Source organism: Camelina sativa, chromosome 11 (assembly GCF_030686135.1).
Source record: "Camelina sativa cultivar CO46 ecotype springtype chromosome 11, ASM3068613v1".
Classification (NCBI taxonomy): Eukaryota; Viridiplantae; Streptophyta; class Magnoliopsida; order Brassicales; family Brassicaceae; genus Camelina; species Camelina sativa.
This window is the reverse complement of record NC_141890.1, coordinates 6,062,622-6,082,995: the sequence shown is the minus strand read 5'-3', so window position 1 is coordinate 6,082,995 and position 20,374 is coordinate 6,062,622. Positions and strand designations below refer to the sequence as shown.

The window sequence follows — 20,374 nt, the reverse complement described above, 5'->3', positions numbered from 1 at the left end:
TCACATCCTTTTAATTTGCACCAATGTGTATTATTGTTCAATCACATACATTTTAAACCAAGGGTGGAAATGGTTGCACTACGGATGAATGAGTTGAAAAAATATGAGTTGAATAAAATTGGTTGAATAATATTCAACTCATTCATCCACTAAATAGGAGATGAAAGAATTGAACAAATTTCCTTTATAATTTGTTTATTTCTCCAATTTTTTGGTTGAATGAGTTGAATAAGTTTTCCAACTTATTTATCTCAAATGGTAAAAATTTGACTGAATGATCATTTGCACCCAAAGAGAGGATAAGTATATGATTGATCTTAATAGCGTTGTGTCTCTTTTTGGTCGGAATTGGAACACCAGCTGGTATATAAGCATTAGACATCACATCACCACATCACCTGCCTATATCACAATAATGAATGATCTCTTAAATGATTGAATTTTTCACATTAACCACATCAAATAAACCCACCAAAATGTTGATGCCTTTCCTAAAGGGATCATTGAATAGAAATCTTTTAACATACAGTGTTAGAATAGGAAGATTTGATTTTGATTGCATGCTTAGGAAAATCTTAACATAAGATTGACTTATTCATAAGCGAATTATGGTAACATACTGACCCGAGCCAGGTTTCTATGTGTGATTCTAATTTCAGTGGACATATTTATTTTTAATAAGTTTTCCTTTGCTGCCTCCATAAATTATTATTAAAATTTTAAAACAAAGGCTTGTTTCTAAAATGTACTTCAAAAATACAATAACTACAATAGTATTTTCGAATTTAAAAAAATTTTAATACACAATAATATAGTTAGTTATTAGTACTATCATTCAAAGCATATGATATAAATAATAGTAAGGAGTTATCGTAATCCAGTAAGAGCACCTCCATCAGTTAGATTTGATGAATATCTATAAAATTTTTATAATTAGTTCTAATATTATTTAATTATAAGTGTTTTAAGAGTATCAAAAATACTCTCTCCATTTCATAATATAGGATGTTTAGAGAAGTATTTTTGTTTTATAATATAGGATGTTTCCAACTTTCTATGCAACTTTTAGATTAAATTTATATTTTATATTATGCAGACTTGTTTATGATTGGTTAAACTTTTTAAAAATAACTATTTCTTAATATGCTTATTTTCAATAAAACATCATATATTTTAAAACGGAGGGAGTATGTCTTAAATGTCTAAAAAAAACTTTTGGACATTCTTGGACAATCTAAAAAAACTTTTAATTAAATAATATTAAAATTATTAAAAAAATAATTAGAAACTCATAACAAAATAACCAATGAAGATGGTGATTAGTTTATTGGATTTGGGCCTAGACTTATTATTAAATTAATTTACCCTCTCCCTCAAAATATATGCAAATTTTTTTTTTAAAAACTTTTTTTTCATAATTGCTATCTTCTCCGATTCAAATCTATATATCTGCGCCTCTGCGACCTACGAACCGTTAATATTATAACCCAATCTATAAGCAGATCATCTTTATGTGGCACAGTTTTTATGCACGTGAAACACACTACGACAAAGAAATAACAGGGTATCCAAAACCAGCCAATACGATAAGGAGATAACGTCTACACGGCATATTTGTTTTAATCCTAGGTGAAACACTCATAAATCATAATAGTATAAATAAATGTATTTAACACTACCAAATAAAAATGCAGTATGAACATTTTCAGATTATCAGATAATAAACAAAAACAAACATAATAAATAAAAAATACAAAAAAATGGGAGATGAAGAAAAAGTTGAAGTGATCTCTAAGAGCATAGTTCGACCCGAGAGCTACAACGAGGATTCGGATCGGGTTAAGATCCATCTTACTCCATGGGATCTCATATTTCTTGGATCCGAATACGCACAAAAAGGTCTTCTCTTTCCTCAACCCTCCGACCCGGAGACCAACATTATCCCTCGGTTAAAATCCTCTCTCTCTATCGCATTGAAGATCTTCTACCCGTTCGCCGGTCGTCTCGTGAAGATCGAAAACGACGACGATGGAACGTCGTCGTTTTACGTCGACTGTAATGGTTCAGGTGTAAGATTCGTCCACGCTTCAGCTAGCTCTGTTTCCGTGACTGATGTTTTAGAACCTGTCGATGGTACTGTCCCTGAGTTCTTGAAACGTTTTTTCCCGTGCAACGGTGTCAAAAGCCTTGAAGGCATCTCTGACTCACTGATCGCGATTCAAGTAACGGAACTTAAAGATGGAGTTTTCATCGGCGTTGGTTATAGCCACCTTGTTACCGATGGAACTTCGATTTGGAACTTCTCCAATATTTGGTCGGAGATTTGCTTTAACGGCTCCGATCATCGGAGAACGTTTCCTCCTTTGGTTCACCGTGGATGGTTTCTAGACGGGATTGAGTATCCGATTAGAATGCCGGCCTCATTGACGCCGGAGACACCGGACGTTGTTAGTACTTCATCGTCGATACTACTACAGGAGAAGATTTTTCGTTTCACGAGTGAAAACATCTCTGAGCTCAAAGCTAAAGCCAACGACGAGGTTAGTCCCGATGACCGGAAAATCTCCTCGCTTCAAGCGGTTTCGGCGTATATGTGGCGGTCGATAGTTAGAAACAGTGGTTTGAGTTCGGAAGAAGTGATTTGTTGCCGGTTAATCGTGGATCTGAGACGAAGGCTAGACCCTCCACTTGAGAAGGATTGTTGCGGGAATATGGTCGGGACCGCTATTACGACGACCACCGTCGGGGAGATGTTTAACAATGGCCTTGGTTGGGCTGCTCTGAAAATAAACAAAAGTGTTGCTTCGCAAACGAATGAAGAGTTCAGAGAGTTTGCTGCGGATTGGGTCAAGAACCCGAGTTTACGAGATGTCAATACTTTGACCAATACTACAGCCGTTACTAGCTCTCCTCGGTTCAATGTGTATGGAAATGATTTCGGTTGGGGTAAACCTATCGCGGCTCGAGCTGGACCAGGGATTACTTATGATGGCAAACTCGTTGCTTATCCGGGAATCGAACAAGGAAACATTGAGATTCAGGCGTGTTTATCCTCTAGTGTTTTGGCAAAGTTATCATCTGATGCTGAGTTTTTGAAACATGCATGTGTTGTTTAAGTGTAATCATCCAAATTATATGTATGGATAATAGCACCTAGACCCACTTTCAAAACTCCCTATACTTTGTCAAGTTTAATGCTTATGTGTCCATGTCCCTTTTACATTTTTGTCTTCATACCAATAGAAGATAAAACTTATTTTCTTTATGTTGCTTTATTCTCCACCGTTGGATTGTTTGCTGCTTATTAGATTGGAAGATGGAAGATTGTTTGTGGATAAGAAACATAAGTTGATGTAGGTTTTTTGTCCCGTGAACGAGACATGGCTGCGCAGGTAGGGTTTATAAGGTTTTGTGGATATGGTCGTATAAATTCAACTTTGTATGTCGTTCGTGGATGGCTGTGAAATTAAGCTGTGATTTTAATTGCAGGGTGAAGATCTTCGTTGCATTGTGGTAATATCCGGTTGGTGGAGGTGTTCTGAGGACGGTGTTTGGGTTTTCACAGTTGACAATAAACTTTTGTCGCGTGTTGTTCCATTGTCTGCCACCACAACGTTAGGAGAGTTAGAAGTTTTGGTTGTTGAAGAATTCGGTTTGGTGGAGAAGAAGGCAAATCTGAGTTATCGCATCCCAACATGTATGGAATTGACGACGGGGTGAGGACGCCTCCGGTGGTTGTGACAACGAATTTAGGTCTTGAGTATTATATTGAGATGCTTAGGCAGAACCATGGGTTGAATTTGTTTGTAACATTTGAGGAGGTTAAGAAGAGAGGAATGAACGACAATGCTGAGGATTCGTATTGGAGAGAGGAAAGTCGCAAAAAACGTAGTTCGGTGTCTTCTGGTGCACTTAGTAATAGCGGTAGTGAAGAAGGGTTTTTAGGAGAAGCATCAACAGCAGGTTCGAAGACATTGGTTTTTGAGACAACCCAGGTGGATGAAGAATATAAGGCTGAGTTGGCAGAAATTGAGGGGAAGATGAAGGGCAGTAATGGTGAACAAGTTGGAATTGGCCGTGGCTTGACAAGTACACAATTATGTTGTGTGGAAGAATGTGTCAGAATGGAGGATAGTTTTGAAGATGTAGAGGAGGAAGAAGATTATGTAGTAACAGATCTAGTTGTGACCCCAAGAAGCTATGATAAAGAGTTTTGGGGGAACTTCATTGGCGATCAGTTTGGTCGGGTGAACGTGGTGGAGGTTATGTGTAACACAAACTCCTGTTTGATCACACTGTGCTAGTTAAGGGAGCTGTTCCTTTAAAAGAGGAGAGTAAAGTGAGGACAAGTGGTGGGTTGGAACAGGTCGGAAATGTCAAACGATCGTGAACAGGTCCCTGGTCCTGCAGTGGACGGTCGCAAGCTAGAAGATATAGATGAAGAGGAGTTTGATATTCCTCCTTTGTTTGACGACACAGAGTATGTTAGGGAAGAAATACCGGATCTGGAGTTTGAGGATGATGGGAAAGGTATCTATAAGGGTAAGGTGTTCGCAAACAAAGAGGATTGCCAGATAGCTTTAGCTATATACGCCATCAAGAACTGTTTCACTTTACGCAGACGGCGACCAAGAAAGAGTCGTTTGTAGTTAGTTGTTCTGGGGATAGGTGTGACTCGAGGGAACTAGCTTGTGAAATGAAGGAATCAGGCTACTATGTGATCAGAAAAGCTAATCTAGAACACACATGCCCAATAGAGACGAGGAACAAGTACTTAAAGAAAGCGACATCTAGGGTGACTGTAGCCGTGTACAAAGCAAAGTACAATGATCCTACTAAGGGACCGCTCCATTGGATCTCCAGCAGATGGTATTAGAAGAATTGAGGGTGGATGCGTCATACAACAAATGTTGGAGGGCGACGGAGAAGGCTCTGGAGGGAATATTTGGTTCTGATGATGAATCTTACGAGGATCTTCCTTGTTTTCTCCATGTTCTAAAAGAAGCGAATCCTGGTACTGTAACCGATATTAAAACTGAAGTGGTTGAAGATGGCAGAGAAATGTTTCTGTATATGTTTTTGGCTTTTGGTGCTTCAATAGAAGGTTTTAAGAAGCTTATGCGTGTGATTGTTGTGGATGGGACTCATCTGAATGGGAAGTATAATGGAGTTCTTTTGACAGCAAGTGGACAAGATGCTAATTTCCAGGTTTTTCCGCTTGCTTTTGGGGTTGTGGACAGTGAGAACGATGGCGCTTGGACGTGGTTTTTTGAGATATTAGAACGAATCATTGCGGATAGTAAAAGCTTGACCATAATTTCAGATAGGTGCAACTCAATATATGTAGCGAAGAAGAGGGTGTTCCCTTTGTCACATTATGGATCTTGCATAGTACATTTAGCCAGGAATGTTAATGCGAAGTTTCATAGTAAAGGACTTGCAAAACTTGTGACAAATGCAGCGTTTGCCTATAAGGTAACTGGTTACCAAGATATTTATAGACAAATCAAAGCCAAAAACGCCAACTGTGCCGCTTATCTGGATAAAATTGGAGCAGCTCATTGGAGTAGGGCTTATTTCCAAGGGAACCGTTACAATTTGATGATCTCAAACATTGCAGAGTCTCTGAACAATGTGTTAGGAAAGGGGAGAGGCTGTCATAGTTGAACTACTTAAGTACATTCGTGCGATGTTAAGTAGGTGGTTTAGTGCGAGACGCAAGAAAGCTGGTAAGCATAGAGGGTTGACTACGCTGGAGGTTGATAAACAGATGCAGAAGAACGTGGTTGGTGTTTCTGGTAGCAAAGTTGGCAGTTTATCTGGTTGGCGTTATGAAGTGGTGGGTTTACTTAACGGAAAGCACCATGTTTTGCTTGATATGAAGCAGTGTTCTTGTAAGCAGTACGATAAGCTGAAAATACCATGCGGGCATGCATTGCTAGCAGCTGATACGCAAGGCATCCCATATGGGACTTTGGTGGGTGACTGTTACAAGACAGAAACATGGAGAGGGACTTACGAATTTATACTTTTCCGCCTATTTCCCCATCGAACTTAAACTTCTCATCTAATTTCGCATCGTCTTGGTTTTCATGGTTTATTGTTTTGATTAACCAACCACAAACCTTATTAACCAAATTAAACCCTATTAAACCGGATTATAACCCGATTACATAACTTAACCTAAAAATCAAAAAATCCCCAAATCAATTTTTCCCCTTTCTCTCTGGAAATTGAAAAGGACATCCCCAAACCTAATTTGCTTCTCGTCAGATCTCTATAACGATAGCTCAAGGCGGAGGAGGCTTAAAAACGATCATCTGAAATCCACCAAAACATGTCGAGCGATAGCAACGATCTAGACGAAGATGAGATTCTATACTAACAAAACCGTGTAACGATTCAGGGTTTGATCGGATCCACATTATCGATTTCGATGTTGGTTACGGAGAACAATGGTCGTCTCTAATGCAAGAACTCGCTTCCGGTAGAAGAAGAAGAAACAGAGCATCGTCTTTTAAATTAACAGACGTTGCTCCTCCTCCTTCAACAATCTCCGACGAGTTCGAGCTTCGATTCACAGAGGAAAATCTCAAAACTTTCGCCGGGGAAGTCAAGGTTCCATTTGAAATCGAGTTACTAAGCATCGAGCTTCTTCTAAACCTGGCTTATTGGCCTCTATCTCTCCGTTCATCGGAAAAAGAAGCAATTGCGATGAATCTTCCGATAAACTCGGGTGTCTCCGGTTACCTCCCGTTGATCCTCCGTTTCCTAAACAAATCTCACCAAACGTCGTCGTTTGCTCAGACAGAGGTTGTGACCGTAACGGCGCGGTTTCCAAACGTTGTGATCCATGCGCTTCAGTACCACACCACTCTGCTTGAGTCTCTTGATGCTAATCAGAACCAAGGCGATTCGAGTATAGAGAGGTTTTGGGTGAGATAAATTCTAGGCTTTTCAATTTCAATTTTTAGGTATAAATTGATTTTATACCGGTTTAACATTGGTTTTTATCGGGTTTAGACCCAAAACCGTGTAAACCCAGTTTGATGGGGAAATAGGCAGAGAAGTATGGATTCGGGGAGAAATAGACAGAAGATATAAGTCCGAAGGAGAACTGGTAAGAAGTCAAAGATCGATGGGAAACTGACACGAAATGATAATTCTGAGGGGAAAATAGTACGTCAGTCCCACAAGTCACTTCACCAATCAAATATTGCCACATAGATTTCTATTTCATAATTTAATTAATTAACAAAAAAAATAAAATTAAATAAGAAAAACCCGTAAAAAATAATATATATTAGTACTTTTTGGTTTTCCAATATATATTAAAGCATACTTCTACCAAAAAATAAATGTTAAAAATATAATACTTTTGCTATAAATCCCTTAATACTCTAACATACCTCATGATTTTAATTAAAGAGTCCTAAAATCACTCTCAATTAACACAACTCATCATGATTATTAATTTTACGTTTTCCACCATATAATTTGAAAATATATATTTTTTAAAAAGATTCCACAAATATATTCTAAATTTATGAGTTATTAATTATTTACTTCTCCAAACTAACTAATTATTATTAAAAAAATATTTGTCACAAAACTATGAATAAATTACATGTTAAATCATATATTTATTTCCAAAAAAAAGGACACGCTTAATGCTAAAAAGAAGGAAAAAACAGAAAAAGAAAAGAAAAAGGGAAAAGAAGAGCAAGATGTTCATTTCAAAACTAAAAAAAAATCCAATTGAACATTTTCACAAAAATAGCCTCAGTTGGAAAATAAATAAATATTAGTAATACAAAAACAAAAACAAAAATAACTGCCATATAACATCTATAATATATTACGAGAAATTAACAACTCCTAATTTAAAGCTATCTGAAAAATGCATATAAACAAGTCGTTAATTTGTATATTTGAAAACTCCTAATTTAACTCCCACACGAATACACGATCATGAAAAAAAAAATATTTTCGTGATCTTTCTTAACTTCCCCACTATTTCTCTAAACTGACATGTTTCAGACTTAACCTTCTATAAATACTCGCAATTATATACGTCGTAGAGTCTTTTCTTGCGTTAGAGTTTTAGTTGAGAAACTCAGACCATGTCAATACGATGAAACGGACGTCCGACGTCAACAATCTAGCCACCCATTTCGGTACATCGAGACTCATCGCCAACGCTATCAATCCAAAACTTGTGTCATACACATTCTCGAACAGTCTCCAACCAGAAGCTTCAATTGTTCCCTGAAACCATCTTCAACTGAGAGGTGAGACTCTATTTTGCTAGACACTATTATTTCGTTGTGATGTTCTATTTTTTCGTTCTGCTTTACTCTGTATATAATTCAGTCCTCATTTCTTTTTAATTAAGTATATTTTTATTTAAAAAACATTCGGATGATTTAGTTTGTTATGTAGTATGTAATTCACCTGAGTTACTTACATTCTAACTGTTTTCTCAACATTTTCATTTTTTACATTTACTTTTATTTGACTTTTAATTGATTATAACTTTTTAATTTATAATTTTTATAGTTACTACTACATTTAGTACTTAAAAATATTAATTTACTTTTAGTAGTAATATCTAAATTTGCTAACATTCAACCAAATAATATTTTAAATTACTATTACTTTTTCCAATTAATAATTAGTTATATATTGTTTTATGACAAATAATAATTCCGTGCGTATGCACGGGGCAAATACTACTTCATAAATAAATTCATCAATTCTTTTAGAAACGTACAAGTTAAATTGATGAGTTTTTTTTTTTAAACGGCTCCTTGTTTTGCAATTAGTAGGATTAAAACTCATTCCCGTCGTTTATAAATTTTCCCTTTTATTTACCCTGTTAAATACTTCTTTTATTGTATTAACCCAAATTAACTACATTGTATTCACTCACCCAATATTCATCCATTAAAATAATGTGATTTCAACTTTTATGGTAGTCAAAGATACTAACAGAGACATAAATGTTGCCCAAAAAAAAAAAAACTATTAGCTAAAAAATATAGTCCACAATTTTTGTTTTGTTTTTTTGGTTTGGCAACTATAGTCCACACATTACACAAAATATGTTTTTGAACTTTGGAAAAAGAGCAGTAATTTAATTAAAAGTATGAAATTTTTGCCATTAAAGAAGAAAAGTCAAAGCTATCACCTAGAATAGTGGAATAAAACTGTTAACAAATCCTAAATTTATAGTAGCTAGTAAATATAATGAAAAAAAAGAAAAGAATCTGAAAGATTCAAACATTCTCCCCACTAAAAAAGATTCAACAGAATCTCGTGAATCTCTCTAACCTTAATCCTCTATAAACTCTAATCTCTCTCTCTGTATCTCCTTCATTTCTCAAAAGCAAAGATTATCAAATCCTCTCTTATACGTTGCAAAAATGGCGGGGAGTCTCTCTTGTTCCGCCTCTGATTTGATTCCTTTACTATCAGGTGGAGCCAACGCTACCGCCGCAGCAGCAGCAGCTGAATACATCTGCGGGAGATTCGATACAGTCGCCGGGAAATTCACAGACGCGGCTTACGCCATCGACAACACTTACCTCCTCTTCTCTGCTTACCTCGTTTTCGCCATGCAGCTAGGGTTCGCCATGCTCTGTGCTGGATCTGTCCGCGCTAAAAACACCATGAACATCATGCTCACCAACGTCATCGACGCTGCGGCCGGAGGTCTCTTCTATTACCTCTTCGGTTTCGCGTTCGCCTATGGATCTCCTTCTAATGGATTCATCGGGAAACATTTCTTCGGGATGAATGATTTCCCTAAACCTTCTTTTGATTATCCTTATTTTCTTTATCAATGGACGTTCGCGATCGCTGCTGCTGGGATCACGAGTGGTTCCATCGCGGAGAGGACGCAGTTCGTTGCGTATTTGATCTATTCGTCGTTTCTTACGGGTCTTGTTTACCCTATTGTCTCGCATTGGTTCTGGTCTTCTGATGGTTGGGCTTCTCCGGCTAGATCTGAGAACCTTTTGTTTCAATCAGGTGTGATTGATTTCGCTGGATCTGGTGTTGTTCATATGGTTGGAGGTATTGCCGGTTTATGGGGAGCTTACATCGAAGGACCACGGATTGGTAGGTTTGGTCATTCGGGTAAACCGGTTACGTTGCGTGGTCATAGCGCCACGTTGGTTGTTTTAGGAACGTTTCTGTTATGGTTTGGATGGTATGGTTTCAACCCTGGCTCGTTCGCTACTATTTTTAAATCTTATGGTGGGTCTCCGGGGAACTCGTTTTACGGACAATGGAGCGCTGTTGGTAGAACTGCCGTGACGACTACGTTAGCTGGTTGCTCCGCGGCGCTGACGACTCTGTTTGGGAAAAGACTCATAGATGGGTATTGGAACGTGACCGATGTTTGTAACGGTTTGTTAGGCGGATTCGCGGCTATAACTAGCGGGTGTTCGGTTGTGGAGCCGTGGGCCGCGCTTATATGCGGGTTTGTAGCGGCTTGGGTGCTTATGGGATTCAATAAGCTAGCTGATAAGCTTGAATTCGACGATCCGTTAGAAGCGGCTCAGCTTCACGGTGGTTGTGGTGCGTGGGGGATTATATTCACCGGATTATTCGCGGAGAAAAGATACGTTGCCGAGATCTTTGGAGGTGATCCGAACAGGCCTTACGGGTTGTTGATGGGAGGAGGAGGTAGGTTGCTTGCGGCACACGTCGTTCAGATTTTGGTGATTACGGGTTGGGTTAGTTTAACGATGGGAACTCTGTTTTTTATTCTACATAAACTGAAACTGTTGAGGATACCGGCGGAGGATGAGATCGCCGGGGTGGATCCGACGAGTCATGGAGGGTTGGCGTATATGTACACAGAAGATGAGATCAAGAATGGGATCATGGTTAAGAAGGAGGGTGAAGGACAACAATTAGGTGTTTGATTCTTGTTTGGTTTAGTAATGTTTATTTAGCTTTGTGTTTTTTCTTTTTCTTCTTGTTTTGGTGTGTGTATATATTCTTTTTATGTTGCTCTTTTGCATGGGAATAAAAAGTAAATTAGTTTCTGTTTCGCTATTTACTTCTAATTGCTGTGTCAAATTTTGAATTTCATTAAATCAATGGGCCTCTATAATTAATGTTAGGAGTCCAGGACCTCCAGGCAGTTGCTACCAGGACCTATTCTAGTTCCACACATTTAAATGTACAAATGGTATGCAGTATTCACATGCCTACCTATCTAAGTATCAATAAATATGTTAAATTGTTAATAACACAAAACGTATCAAAAATTTTAAAATGAGAAATATTATAGGACACTGTCCCGAATGAGACACAAGTACAAAGGACATGATTCATCATCCTACGCAATTAAAGACGACAATAAAAAAAAGTAAGGTTAATAAGAAACAAAACACACACACGGGTATTGGAAAGAGGTATATAAATTGCCAAAATATTAATTATCTATCAAATAAAACGTGGAGAAAAAAGAAAACCAAAAACAAAACAAAATATGTAAAAAATAAAATTGCATACATATGCCCTACACTACTGCAACTTTACATTATCCACTCCAACATATGATTTATTTTAAACCAATCTTTTTTTAGTTCAAATAAAACTGTCAAACCTTATATCCTTGAGTAGTGTTGTGATCTTTCATATTAGATGTGATTTTGTATGAATTTGCTAAGGTATATATATCAAGTAAAACGACAAAAGAAAGTAAAAAGTGGGCTACAAATTCGACTTTGAGTATTAATGTCGGTATCTTCGAGAACCATTGATTCCCTTATCTAGTCAGATACTGCACTATCCACACCCCAGTTATGTTATGCCACGTGGTGGTCAAACTAGATTTTCAGTCAAACCTTTGACCCAGTGGATCCAAGATACACACATGCATGTTTACTTTAAAGTTTAAATATGATTATGAATCTGTGAAAAAGAGTTAAATTTAATTACTACCATATCTATAAGTTAGATGATCCTTTTTTTTTAAAACAAATTTTCCTTTACTTTTTTTTAGTTTATGGTGTTTTATTATCAGTCAACTAAATATAACAATTGAAACTATGGCAATGTTTTATATCATATTATTGTGTATTTATTCATCATTGTAAATTTACATTGTAATCTTAGAGTCTAATAATACATTTATCTCCTGGTACACATATAAAAGTGTTAAAAAAAAAACAATTCCACTTAACTTCCTATATGTGATTAATACCAACTCGTCTCACCAAAATCAAAATAAGTTTTTGCGTAAAAAAAATAATCAAAATAATTTTTTTTATCAAGTTTAATTATGTTAATTGTTTTACCTAATTAGCATATTTTTTAGTTTATAATTTTTCCATGTCAATATATATAGTTTATGATAATTAATAGAATTTTAATTTTTTTTGGTAATTCCTCAAAAAATAAAATATAAACCAAATTATATGGGGGTTTTCAACATATTTAATGTGACATTTTATAATTGGATTTTCGGTTTAGGAAATTTATTAATATATAATTATGGAGATTGTAAACTTTTGTTATGGAAAATCTGTTGTATATCATTTAAAATTTGAGAGATTCTAGCATCTATAAAAATAGTTTTGGAGATTTAATGGGTCAAAAATTTAATGGGTAGAGTTGTTTTTGGAAAAATCGGAATGTATAGATGTTGTTAAGATTTTATGACAATAAATGTAACAAATGTTGGTCAATTTAAGAAAGTTTAGTATTTGAGTTTCTCTCCAATGTTATTTATGGAATTGTTTTAGGGGTTAATGTTGTAAATAAAACATATTAAATAAACAAAATTTAAAGGGCATAAACCAAAATGTGCTTAAAAAATAATAATATAAATATTCATTACTTGGGTAATCTGTTTTTTTTCTTTCTTTTTTCTAGTCAATTAATTATATATTTTCTCTTTCTTACTCCATTGATCCAACTCTTGACTGAATAAATACATCAAAAGAAAGGCTTAACTAGTCTATTATTATTACACACACTCTCATACTTATCTTCTCTTTACGTTTCTCATTTCTCTCCTCTCTTTGGAAAATAAAGATTATTTGATTAAAAGAAAAAGGAGGATGACAGATCAAAATCCAAGAATCATCGTCGAGAAGAAACCATCTCAAGCTCGTCTCGACGAACTAAAGTTCAAGTCATGGCCCAAGTAAGATCCATTTCTCTCCTTTAATTTGTTTCACTTCTTTTAATGAATGGTGTGAGATCGATTTGGCAAATTAATTAATTAGCATGAGATTATAAGAATAGAAAAAATTTGCCACTTACGGTATCAAATTGGAAATTTGTTTTCTTTGTTGTTTGTTGAAGGTGGGGATGCTCACCAGGGAAATACCATTTGATATATGAAGCAGAAGAGATATGTTACATTTTGAGGGGTAGAGTTAAGGTTTACCCTAAACCACCACCATCATCTTCATCATCAGCATCGTCATCATCAGTTGCAGAAGTTGAATGGTGTGTGGAGTTTGCGGCAGGTGATATTGTCACTTTTCCGAAGGGACTTTCGTGTACTTGGGATGTATCTCAATCTGTTGACAAACACTACATTTTTCTCCACCATTAATTCTTCTTCTTAATTAGTTGTTTTTTGTTTTTGTTTTTTTCATTTTTCTTTTGTGATTCTTTATTTTTTTGTATTTCTAACATTTTGATTCGTAATTGTTGTTGTATTCGGTGTTCTTTCTGTCGTTTATTTCTAATAAGAAATATACATATGTATGTGTGCATTAGCAATGACATCTCTATAATTAAAGCCTTCACCACTAATAAAACCTTAATTTATAGGAGTACTCCTATAAGTTAATTCAAATGTTTGGAAATAATGAAACCGTAAACGTTGGATTCTCTTAGTCAACAAGAGTTGATCTTCTTTATTTGTCCCTTTATGCTTCTACAATAATCAAAATTCCATTCTTCAAAATCCGTTGACCAGTCAAAATTCGATTTTGTTTAGCTTTATTTAGGCAAATCACATCTCATAAAATCTTAAAACGAATGGAGCGATTTTAAAATATAAAAAAGGAAGACAAATTTGCAACCCATTGATCAAGTACAGTAAAACTATATCGAATCATCCCAGTAAGCCAAAAAAATCCCCTAATCATATTCCCATTATCGAAGGCTTATACTGGTTTACCATAATGTTAGATATAAACAATATAGATTCATATCTATCATATCTTATTTGTGCAATTACACGAGTCTATCAACATAGAAAGAGATATACACAATATAGATTCATATCTATCATATCTTATTTGTGCTTATCTAACACATAATAAAAGAGATCGTCATGTAATTAGTGAAATATAAGCGAGATTCGGCATAAAAATAGTTTGTGCTGGAATATTTTGGCTAGCTAGTCTTAAGTTAATACTCCAAAAGTTCAAATCAACATGGCATCGTTGGATAATTAATTAGCTGTAGAAATGTGACTGTTCTTCGCTCTTCTACCAACTTGACGAATAACAGTTTGTAGATCAAGCTGACTTTCAGCATTAATTCTGACTTTCATGAAACTTGAATCGAAGTAAAAGACCAAGCTGTGCTTACTTATTTTTTCTTTCCCTTCGCATGATGAATATGATAGCCACGGCTACAATGAGAGTGATCACTAATGAGGATCCGATACAACTAATGGCACAACGATTTTATTCCCGCCCCGACATGGACGTGAGTGACAAATGTTTTGTTCATCCACACTGGAAACAGAGGAAATCAACAAGCTTCAGATAATGGTAGGATTATCTTAACAAGATAGCTATGGTTCACAGGGTTTTGACAAGAAAATGTACCTCAGTGCAAGCCCATTAGCTGTTGATCGTTTTCTAAGAGCTCTCGGTATAAACCCAGTCAAGTTATTTCCATTCAAATTCCTGCGACCGAAATAAATGTCAGAGACAAAATCATTGTTGATTGTCTGTAAGTACAGACTCAAACAAAGTCTCTATGTGGCTCAACTCACCGGAACTTCAAATGTTGTAGATCAGCCAAAAATTTTGGTACGTTTCCTCTTAAGTTGTTGGTTGATAAATCCCTGGGAAAACAATGTCTTATAGTTAATGTGAATAAAATGGTGGAAAGTGTGTATTTATGGTTTGCTATACTTACAATGACTCAAGAGAGAGATTTCTAAATGCGAAGGCTATTGGTCCGTGTAACCCGCTTGAGCTAAGATTTCTTCTCGCAGCATAACACAGAAACAAGCGCATAAGCAATCTTGAAGGAAGTCGAAAAATAAAGTTCTGTATGGCTAAAAGGAATGACTTACAGGGACTTGATTTGGTAATTAGAATTGTTGTAGCTGCATCCAATACTTTCCCAAGGGAATAGTCTTGGGGAGCAAGGATCACCACTCCAAACCTTACTCACTTTATACGTTGATCTTATACTTTCTAATTTCTATGGCGTGAACTTCATTAACAAGTGAAAATGGAAAACTGTGAGCTTCGGTAAAAATCAAGGTTCAGATTTTATGAAATATATGTAGTAGAGATGAACATACCGTCTTCAACTGTGGTGGAAAATTCATCCAGAGATTGTGCTGTAAATATCTCAATAGCATTGAGTATTGGTGGATGCGTTGAATCTGCGGTCTTCTGAACAGAAATCCAGTGATCTTTACCAGTGAAAGCTCGTGAATTAGACACTGTCATTGAATACTCAGAAGAGGGGTTGAAAGCTCCTGAAACAGGCGACTCATTCCAGAATATCTTGATTTTTCTGCTCTCATTCCTCTTGAGATTTTCGAGTTCTACAAAATAAAGGTAGGCATAGAACCGAGTATCTGGATCGCCTGATGTCCAGGACAGTTCCAATGGCTCATCATCACTTTTAGGTGATGCAGCTGTCTTAATAACTTCATCTGGTGGCCGATAACCAGACTGAAAAATATCAATATACCCAGTAGTCATAGTTGAATTCCAAGAGACTGGAGAGTACGGAGACCAAATACCATCATATGTATCCTTTTGGTACCGTCCTGTTCCATTCAAATATCCTGTATCCCATCTTCGATAGAGTACCAATGAGACATTTCTTCCAAACTCAGTACCATAGATTGAACTGTTCATTGGCCGGAGCTCCAGGGCTGAAATAAAAGGAGTTCCTTTACCCTTGTTCACAAGGCAAATATATAATGTATCTGACTCTGCAAAGCTGAGAATCTCCTTGACGACGTTCTCAGAAGCATTTCTGAATTTCACTGGGGTCCAGAAATTCACTTTTACCTAGAGATCAAACTCAGGCAAGGCTTTTTTACCATCGTCGTTTCCATACATAAACGAAGCTCTGATGGGTTAAGGAGTAGCAAGTGGGAATGGCAGCCGTATTCTTCAGAGACGTTCACATTTACTCCAGCGTTTATGAAAGGTGCATCCCAGGTGTAACTGATACCAGTATCAGTGTCTACATAGTTTATATTAGGGGGCGCCCCACAATCTATGCTGATGAAACCTGGATCAGAAGGAGAAAGTAAAGAATGTTTGAGAGATTCTTATCAAAATTCCAAGACAGGTTTTTAATCTACCAAACTTCTCAAAATTTAGAACCTTAGGCATTGAAACCTTATAAACAGACATGCAACCCCATGATCCAAAAAAACTTCATTTTGTCAAAAAAAATTATAAAAACTTCAAAAGTCTTTTGGTCTGATAATTGTTCATTTTCAAATCAAAACAGAGGAAAATAAGCAAGAATGAGGCTCACGAACCTGCTTGGCCTTGGCCATCAACTACAATGGCAGTGGCAATGACGCCAAAAAGGATGAGAAAAACAGAGTGAGCTTCCATGTTCTTCTTTTGTAAAGCTCAGCTCATCATCGTCAAAACAGACAACCTGCGATTAAGATAACACAGAAACACAAACTACCCGAAAGTACAAAGTCTACGCCTATTTCCTTTTCTGGGAGCACCAAAACTGGCCTGGAGGTTGTATAATATAAGTGCTGCGCACGACTGAAAAAAGCGGCTAATAAAGAATATGAAATTGTGTAATACAGCCATTAAGAAATAACCTGTGGGTCAACAACAAGCATAATATATATGACTCCAATAAAATATTAAAACAGAAGGCATAGGACATAGAGAGACTTAATCAGATTGGTAATTTCAGGCGGGAATTACTGACGACTTTGATTACATAGAGCTATCTGCATTCCCTTTGAGCTCATCCCATGAAGCTGATACTGCAAGGCAGCTAGTAGAAGATGAAGCTTAGTTTTAAATACTTTGCAGCATAACAGTTAAAGACACTCTAGCTAAAATCAAAATCTTCTGGTTCTTTATTAGTAGTCCTAAAAGGTTGCAACGGTCTGTCATTGTTTGTGACCAGATCATCTAAGTCAAAACTCCGGATTACCAACTCTTTCACCACAGTTTTGTGGTCATATAAGATTTTTTAATGCCTATGATTTTTAATGCCACAGATTATAAAATATTAAAACAGAAGGCATAGGACATTAAAAATCTTATATGACCACAAAACTGTGGTGAAAGAGTTTTGACTTAGATGATCTGGTCACAAACAATGATAGACCGTTGCAACCTTTTAAAACTACTGATAAAGAACCAGAAGATTTTGATTTTAGAGTGTCTTTAACTGTTATGCTGCAAAGTATTAAAACTAAACTTCATCTTCTACTAGCTGCTTTGGAGTATTAGCTTCATGGGATGAGCTCAAAGGGAATGAAGATAGCTCTATGTAATCAAAGTCGTCAGTGATTCCCGCCTGAAAGTTACAGATCTGATTAAGAAAATGTGAAATCTAAAAATGATTATATATGAGGTTAAAATATCTTGAAGATACCTCCGTGTATAGATGTTCCAGCTGTTCCTTGGCCTGGGGAAAGTTGTTAGAACACCATTGTCGCAATGTGAAGATGTTATCTGAGTAAGATTTTAAAAATTACAATTTAGGTGGTGGTCAAAATTATGAACTTCTTAAACTTGAAAACGTATGTCCAAGTTTTAGAAAATGAAAAACCTGTCCATCTGTTAGCCGATTGGTGGGCAACTTCAATTGCAGTCCCTGTCAAAATAAGAAGAACATTTAGGTTGTTTGTTGCTAGTAAAGCACAAGACTGGTTCTTGTTTCTGCTCCACGAAGACCAGGAAAACGGAAAAATTTTAGGACTTAGGACATTTTACAGCAAACAAAAGTAACATATTATGCAGAACTTACTCTTTGCCTCCAAGGTAGCTGGATCGTTGTCAGCAAATTGTACCATCTCGTTCTGCATAAGAAGAAGAAACCGTAAGCAACTTGCTAAGAATGTTAAACACCTCTATGCAAACCGATGGCCAAATGTAATCTGACCTTCAGCTCTTTGTGTTTCCTTTCAATATCTTTAAGTTGCGTCAAGGCCTCTGTTCGTTCCTCCTGAAGCAAGAACAGCAGTTATGGTGAAAAGAGTATGCAAGGTTATCCAATCATTAATTCTGCAATACCAAAATTACTTACGGTTTCCTCCCTTCCCTTCTTTAGGGCGTCACACTGATCAACAAGTTCTGCTAGCCTTTTATTACTACCCTGGAGATCAGTTTCAAGCTTCTGGCGAACACTCCTAAGCTGTTCATTCAGAATGAGATCAGAATCAACAAACATCGCGACACTCATTTTAATAAGAATCATTATGATGTTATATCAGGATGAGAACGGTGGCTCACTTGGTTGCCAGCACAGCTAGGAAGGCTCCAAAAGTAGATCTTCATGTGTGCATAATTATGAAAACTGTCAAACGACATATAACAGCAACAAAGACTACTATACACGGAAACAAAATGAAATAAGATGTGAAAGGATCCCAACATAAGAACACAAGCTAACTCACAGAAATTCCAATCTTGTCCTTGGCAACAAGATCATCATCCACCAAACTCTGGATAACATCCTTCACTGACGGACTAATTACACCCCTCTTCGGCCCCATCTTCTCAAGTTCCTTAAGCTGAAAATATTAACAAAAGTAGAGAGATCCATAAGTGCTGGTATCTCAACTCCTCCATTAGTTCAATGCTAATGCTAAGTAAACATCAAGTAGTAAAAAAAAAACTTTAAGAAAGTGCTCACCAGGAAGAAGTCTTGAGACTCATAGAATATCTGAAGCATCTTCTCCCGCTTCTCCTCCAACGAAAGCCCTCGTTTCTTTGACTGAATATCATCAACAATAGAAAGCAACGATTCAGTTGATAGGAGAAACTATTTTAAGAAAAATTTCAAAATCTCTCAAGAGTTTGAAAGACAAAAATCGAGACCGCAAAGTGCTTTATAGGTCGAAATTTTCAAAATCCAAACAGTCTAAACCCACTGATTTCGAGCTGAGAATGCGAAAAATGGCTGCTATATAAACGCAAATCCGAGAAACCTATCGATTCGCGTCATGCAGACCAAGTGTTTGTGAAAATTCCTCAAATAAATCTGTAATTAAGCTACCCGAAGAAAGAAACAGAGCTACGGATTTAAACTAGGGAAAAGTTTATATGAAGTTTCGCGAAGAACACATCGAAGGTAGCAAAACATTCAAACAAAAAGGTCGAATCGAAACATCAAAAATTATCTTGTAAGCCGAAGAAACACAAGCTAAGAAGATCATCAGTTCACGATAACTATGGATTTAAAAAAATTCGAAGGATCACTCGATCGATCTTCCCCAGAACGATTCACGAATCACAGAGGTTTATTTTGCGAAACAAAATCAATCACAAGTAGAGAGAGTACGAGATCAATCGTCCAGAGTATATTACCATCGTGTTCTCTTGCTCCTGATGCTACCCCTCTCTCTCTCACTCTCTCTCTTCACTCTCTCTCTCTCCCTCTCAGAAATTTCGAAATGAAAATTGTTGAAGAAGACTTGAAAACTTAAAATCCCCCGCTTTCTGTTTCATTTACTTTTTCAGTTAATTTGAATTGCATAAAAACGACACGGAGTTGAATTATAAGATACCAAAACGGCATGGCCTCTTATAATAACGAAGTCAACGTACATCTTATAAGGCCGAGTGAAGAAGAGAGGAGTAAGTAAAGCAAGTAACTTATTAGTTATTACTAACTCAGTAGATTATTATTATTATTTTTTTTTGAATTACTAAGAGGTTCCGGACCTAGACCCGTACATCTCTTCAGGTCAGGGACCAGAACATTTTATATGGTTCTCTCCCAAGCGTCGTCCCTCGAACCATCGACCTCTAGACAACTCAGTAGATTATTTAACCAGAGTAAAAAAGTAATAAATTTCGAGTTGTGAATATAATACACAAAATTCAAAAAAGATAAGTGGGATGTTATTGTTGTTCGGCATTTTATTAAAATAAGAAAAAATCGAAATCCTTTGACCTTATTAATTTAATCAGGAATT

At 36.3% G+C, this 20,374-nt stretch overlaps 5 protein-coding genes and 1 pseudogene across 7 annotated transcripts; 4 read left to right on the top strand and 2 right to left on the bottom strand.

The window, feature by feature from the left end:
• The first annotated feature begins 1,737 nt into the window (after positions 1–1,737).
• Positions 1,738–3,265, top strand: LOC104722007 (putative acetyltransferase At3g50280 pseudogene; annotated as a pseudogene).
• Positions 3,266–4,866: 1,601 nt separating this feature from the next.
• On the top strand, positions 4,867–5,667 carry LOC147933675 (uncharacterized). The gene has a single exon (XM_087472291.1). It carries the CDS (start codon positions 4,867–4,869, stop codon positions 5,665–5,667), a length of 801 nt encoding a protein of 266 aa, XP_087328417.1.
• Positions 5,668–7,906: 2,239 nt separating this feature from the next.
• Positions 7,907–11,067, top strand: LOC104722004 (ammonium transporter 1 member 4). Of its 2 annotated transcripts, XM_087474236.1 has the most exons (2): positions 7,907–8,291; positions 9,478–11,067. In XM_087474236.1, the coding sequence occupies exon 2, from the start codon at positions 9,618–9,620 to the stop codon at positions 10,932–10,934; it is 1,317 nt and encodes a 438-aa protein (XP_087330362.1). In that variant the 5' UTR covers positions 7,907–8,291; positions 9,478–9,617; the 3' UTR covers positions 10,935–11,067. The 2 variants fall into 2 exon arrangements, with proteins under 2 accessions (XP_087330362.1, XP_087330361.1); XM_087474235.1 differs by lacking the exon at positions 7,907–8,291 and having other exon boundaries at positions 9,050–11,067.
• A 1,899-nt stretch (positions 11,068–12,966) lies between these two features.
• On the top strand, positions 12,967–13,755 carry LOC104722003 (uncharacterized). The gene is made up of 2 exons (XM_010440101.3): positions 12,967–13,168; positions 13,330–13,755. Exons 1-2 carry the CDS (start codon positions 13,083–13,085, stop codon positions 13,583–13,585), a joined length of 342 nt encoding a protein of 113 aa, XP_010438403.1. The 5' UTR covers positions 12,967–13,082; the 3' UTR covers positions 13,586–13,755.
• A 433-nt stretch (positions 13,756–14,188) lies between these two features.
• On the bottom strand, positions 14,189–17,143 carry LOC104722002 (putative LRR receptor-like serine/threonine-protein kinase At4g29180). Its single transcript, XM_087474239.1, has 7 exons — positions 16,733–17,143; positions 15,527–16,476; positions 15,293–15,435; positions 15,133–15,201; positions 14,987–15,058; positions 14,817–14,897; positions 14,189–14,723 (listed from the first exon to the last, which is right to left on the bottom strand). Exons 2-3 carry the CDS (start codon positions 16,092–16,094, stop codon positions 15,395–15,397), a joined length of 609 nt encoding a protein of 202 aa, XP_087330365.1. The 5' UTR covers positions 16,095–16,476; positions 16,733–17,143; the 3' UTR covers positions 14,189–14,723; positions 14,817–14,897; positions 14,987–15,058; positions 15,133–15,201; positions 15,293–15,394.
• A 329-nt stretch (positions 17,144–17,472) lies between these two features.
• On the bottom strand, positions 17,473–19,897 carry LOC147933674 (meiotic nuclear division protein 1 homolog). Of its 2 annotated transcripts, none has more exons than XM_087474237.1 (10): positions 19,764–19,897; positions 19,090–19,170; positions 18,851–18,967; positions 18,687–18,725; positions 18,481–18,588; positions 18,337–18,399; positions 18,202–18,253; positions 18,004–18,048; positions 17,827–17,906; positions 17,473–17,748 (listed from the first exon to the last, which is right to left on the bottom strand). In XM_087474237.1, exons 1-10 carry the CDS (start codon positions 19,764–19,766, stop codon positions 17,644–17,646), a joined length of 693 nt encoding a protein of 230 aa, XP_087330363.1. In that variant the 5' UTR covers positions 19,767–19,897; the 3' UTR covers positions 17,473–17,643. The 2 variants fall into 2 exon arrangements, with proteins under 2 accessions (XP_087330363.1, XP_087330364.1); XM_087474238.1 differs by lacking the exon at positions 19,764–19,897 and adding an exon at positions 19,328–19,448 and having other exon boundaries at positions 17,475–17,748.
• Positions 19,898–20,374: the final 477 nt, after the last annotated feature.

What these genes read in the sequence shown, in the direction of transcription:
- LOC104722003 (XM_010440101.3), top strand. Translation starts at nt 13,083, where the DNA reads ATGACAGATCAAAATCCAAGAATCATCGTCGAGAAGAAACCATCTCAA. An exon ending in AAGTTCAAGTCATGGCCCAA is followed by an intron (nt 13,169 to 13,329) that starts GTAAGATCCATT and finishes TGTTTGTTGAAG; the next exon opens with GTGGGGATGCTCACCAGGGA.
- LOC104722002 (XM_087474239.1), bottom strand. Translation starts at nt 16,094, where the DNA reads ATGAACAGTTCAATCTATGGTACTGAGTTTGGAAGAAATGTCTCATTG. An exon ending in TTCCACCACAGTTGAAGACG is followed by an intron (nt 15,436 to 15,526) that starts GTATGTTCATCT and finishes TTGTTAATGAAG; the next exon opens with TTCACGCCATAGAAATTAGA.
- LOC104722004 (XM_087474235.1), top strand. Translation starts at nt 9,426, where the DNA reads ATGGCGGGGAGTCTCTCTTGTTCCGCCTCTGATTTGATTCCTTTACTA.
- LOC147933675 (XM_087472291.1), top strand. Translation starts at nt 4,867, where the DNA reads ATGGTATTAGAAGAATTGAGGGTGGATGCGTCATACAACAAATGTTGG.
- LOC147933674 (XM_087474237.1), bottom strand. An exon ending in AGGACAAGATTGGAATTTCT is followed by an intron (nt 18,726 to 18,850) that starts GTGAGTTAGCTT and finishes GCACACATGAAG; the next exon opens with ATCTACTTTTGGAGCCTTCC. An exon ending in GGAAACACAAAGAGCTGAAG is followed by an intron (nt 18,254 to 18,336) that starts GTCAGATTACAT and finishes CTTCTTATGCAG; the next exon opens with AACGAGATGGTACAATTTGC.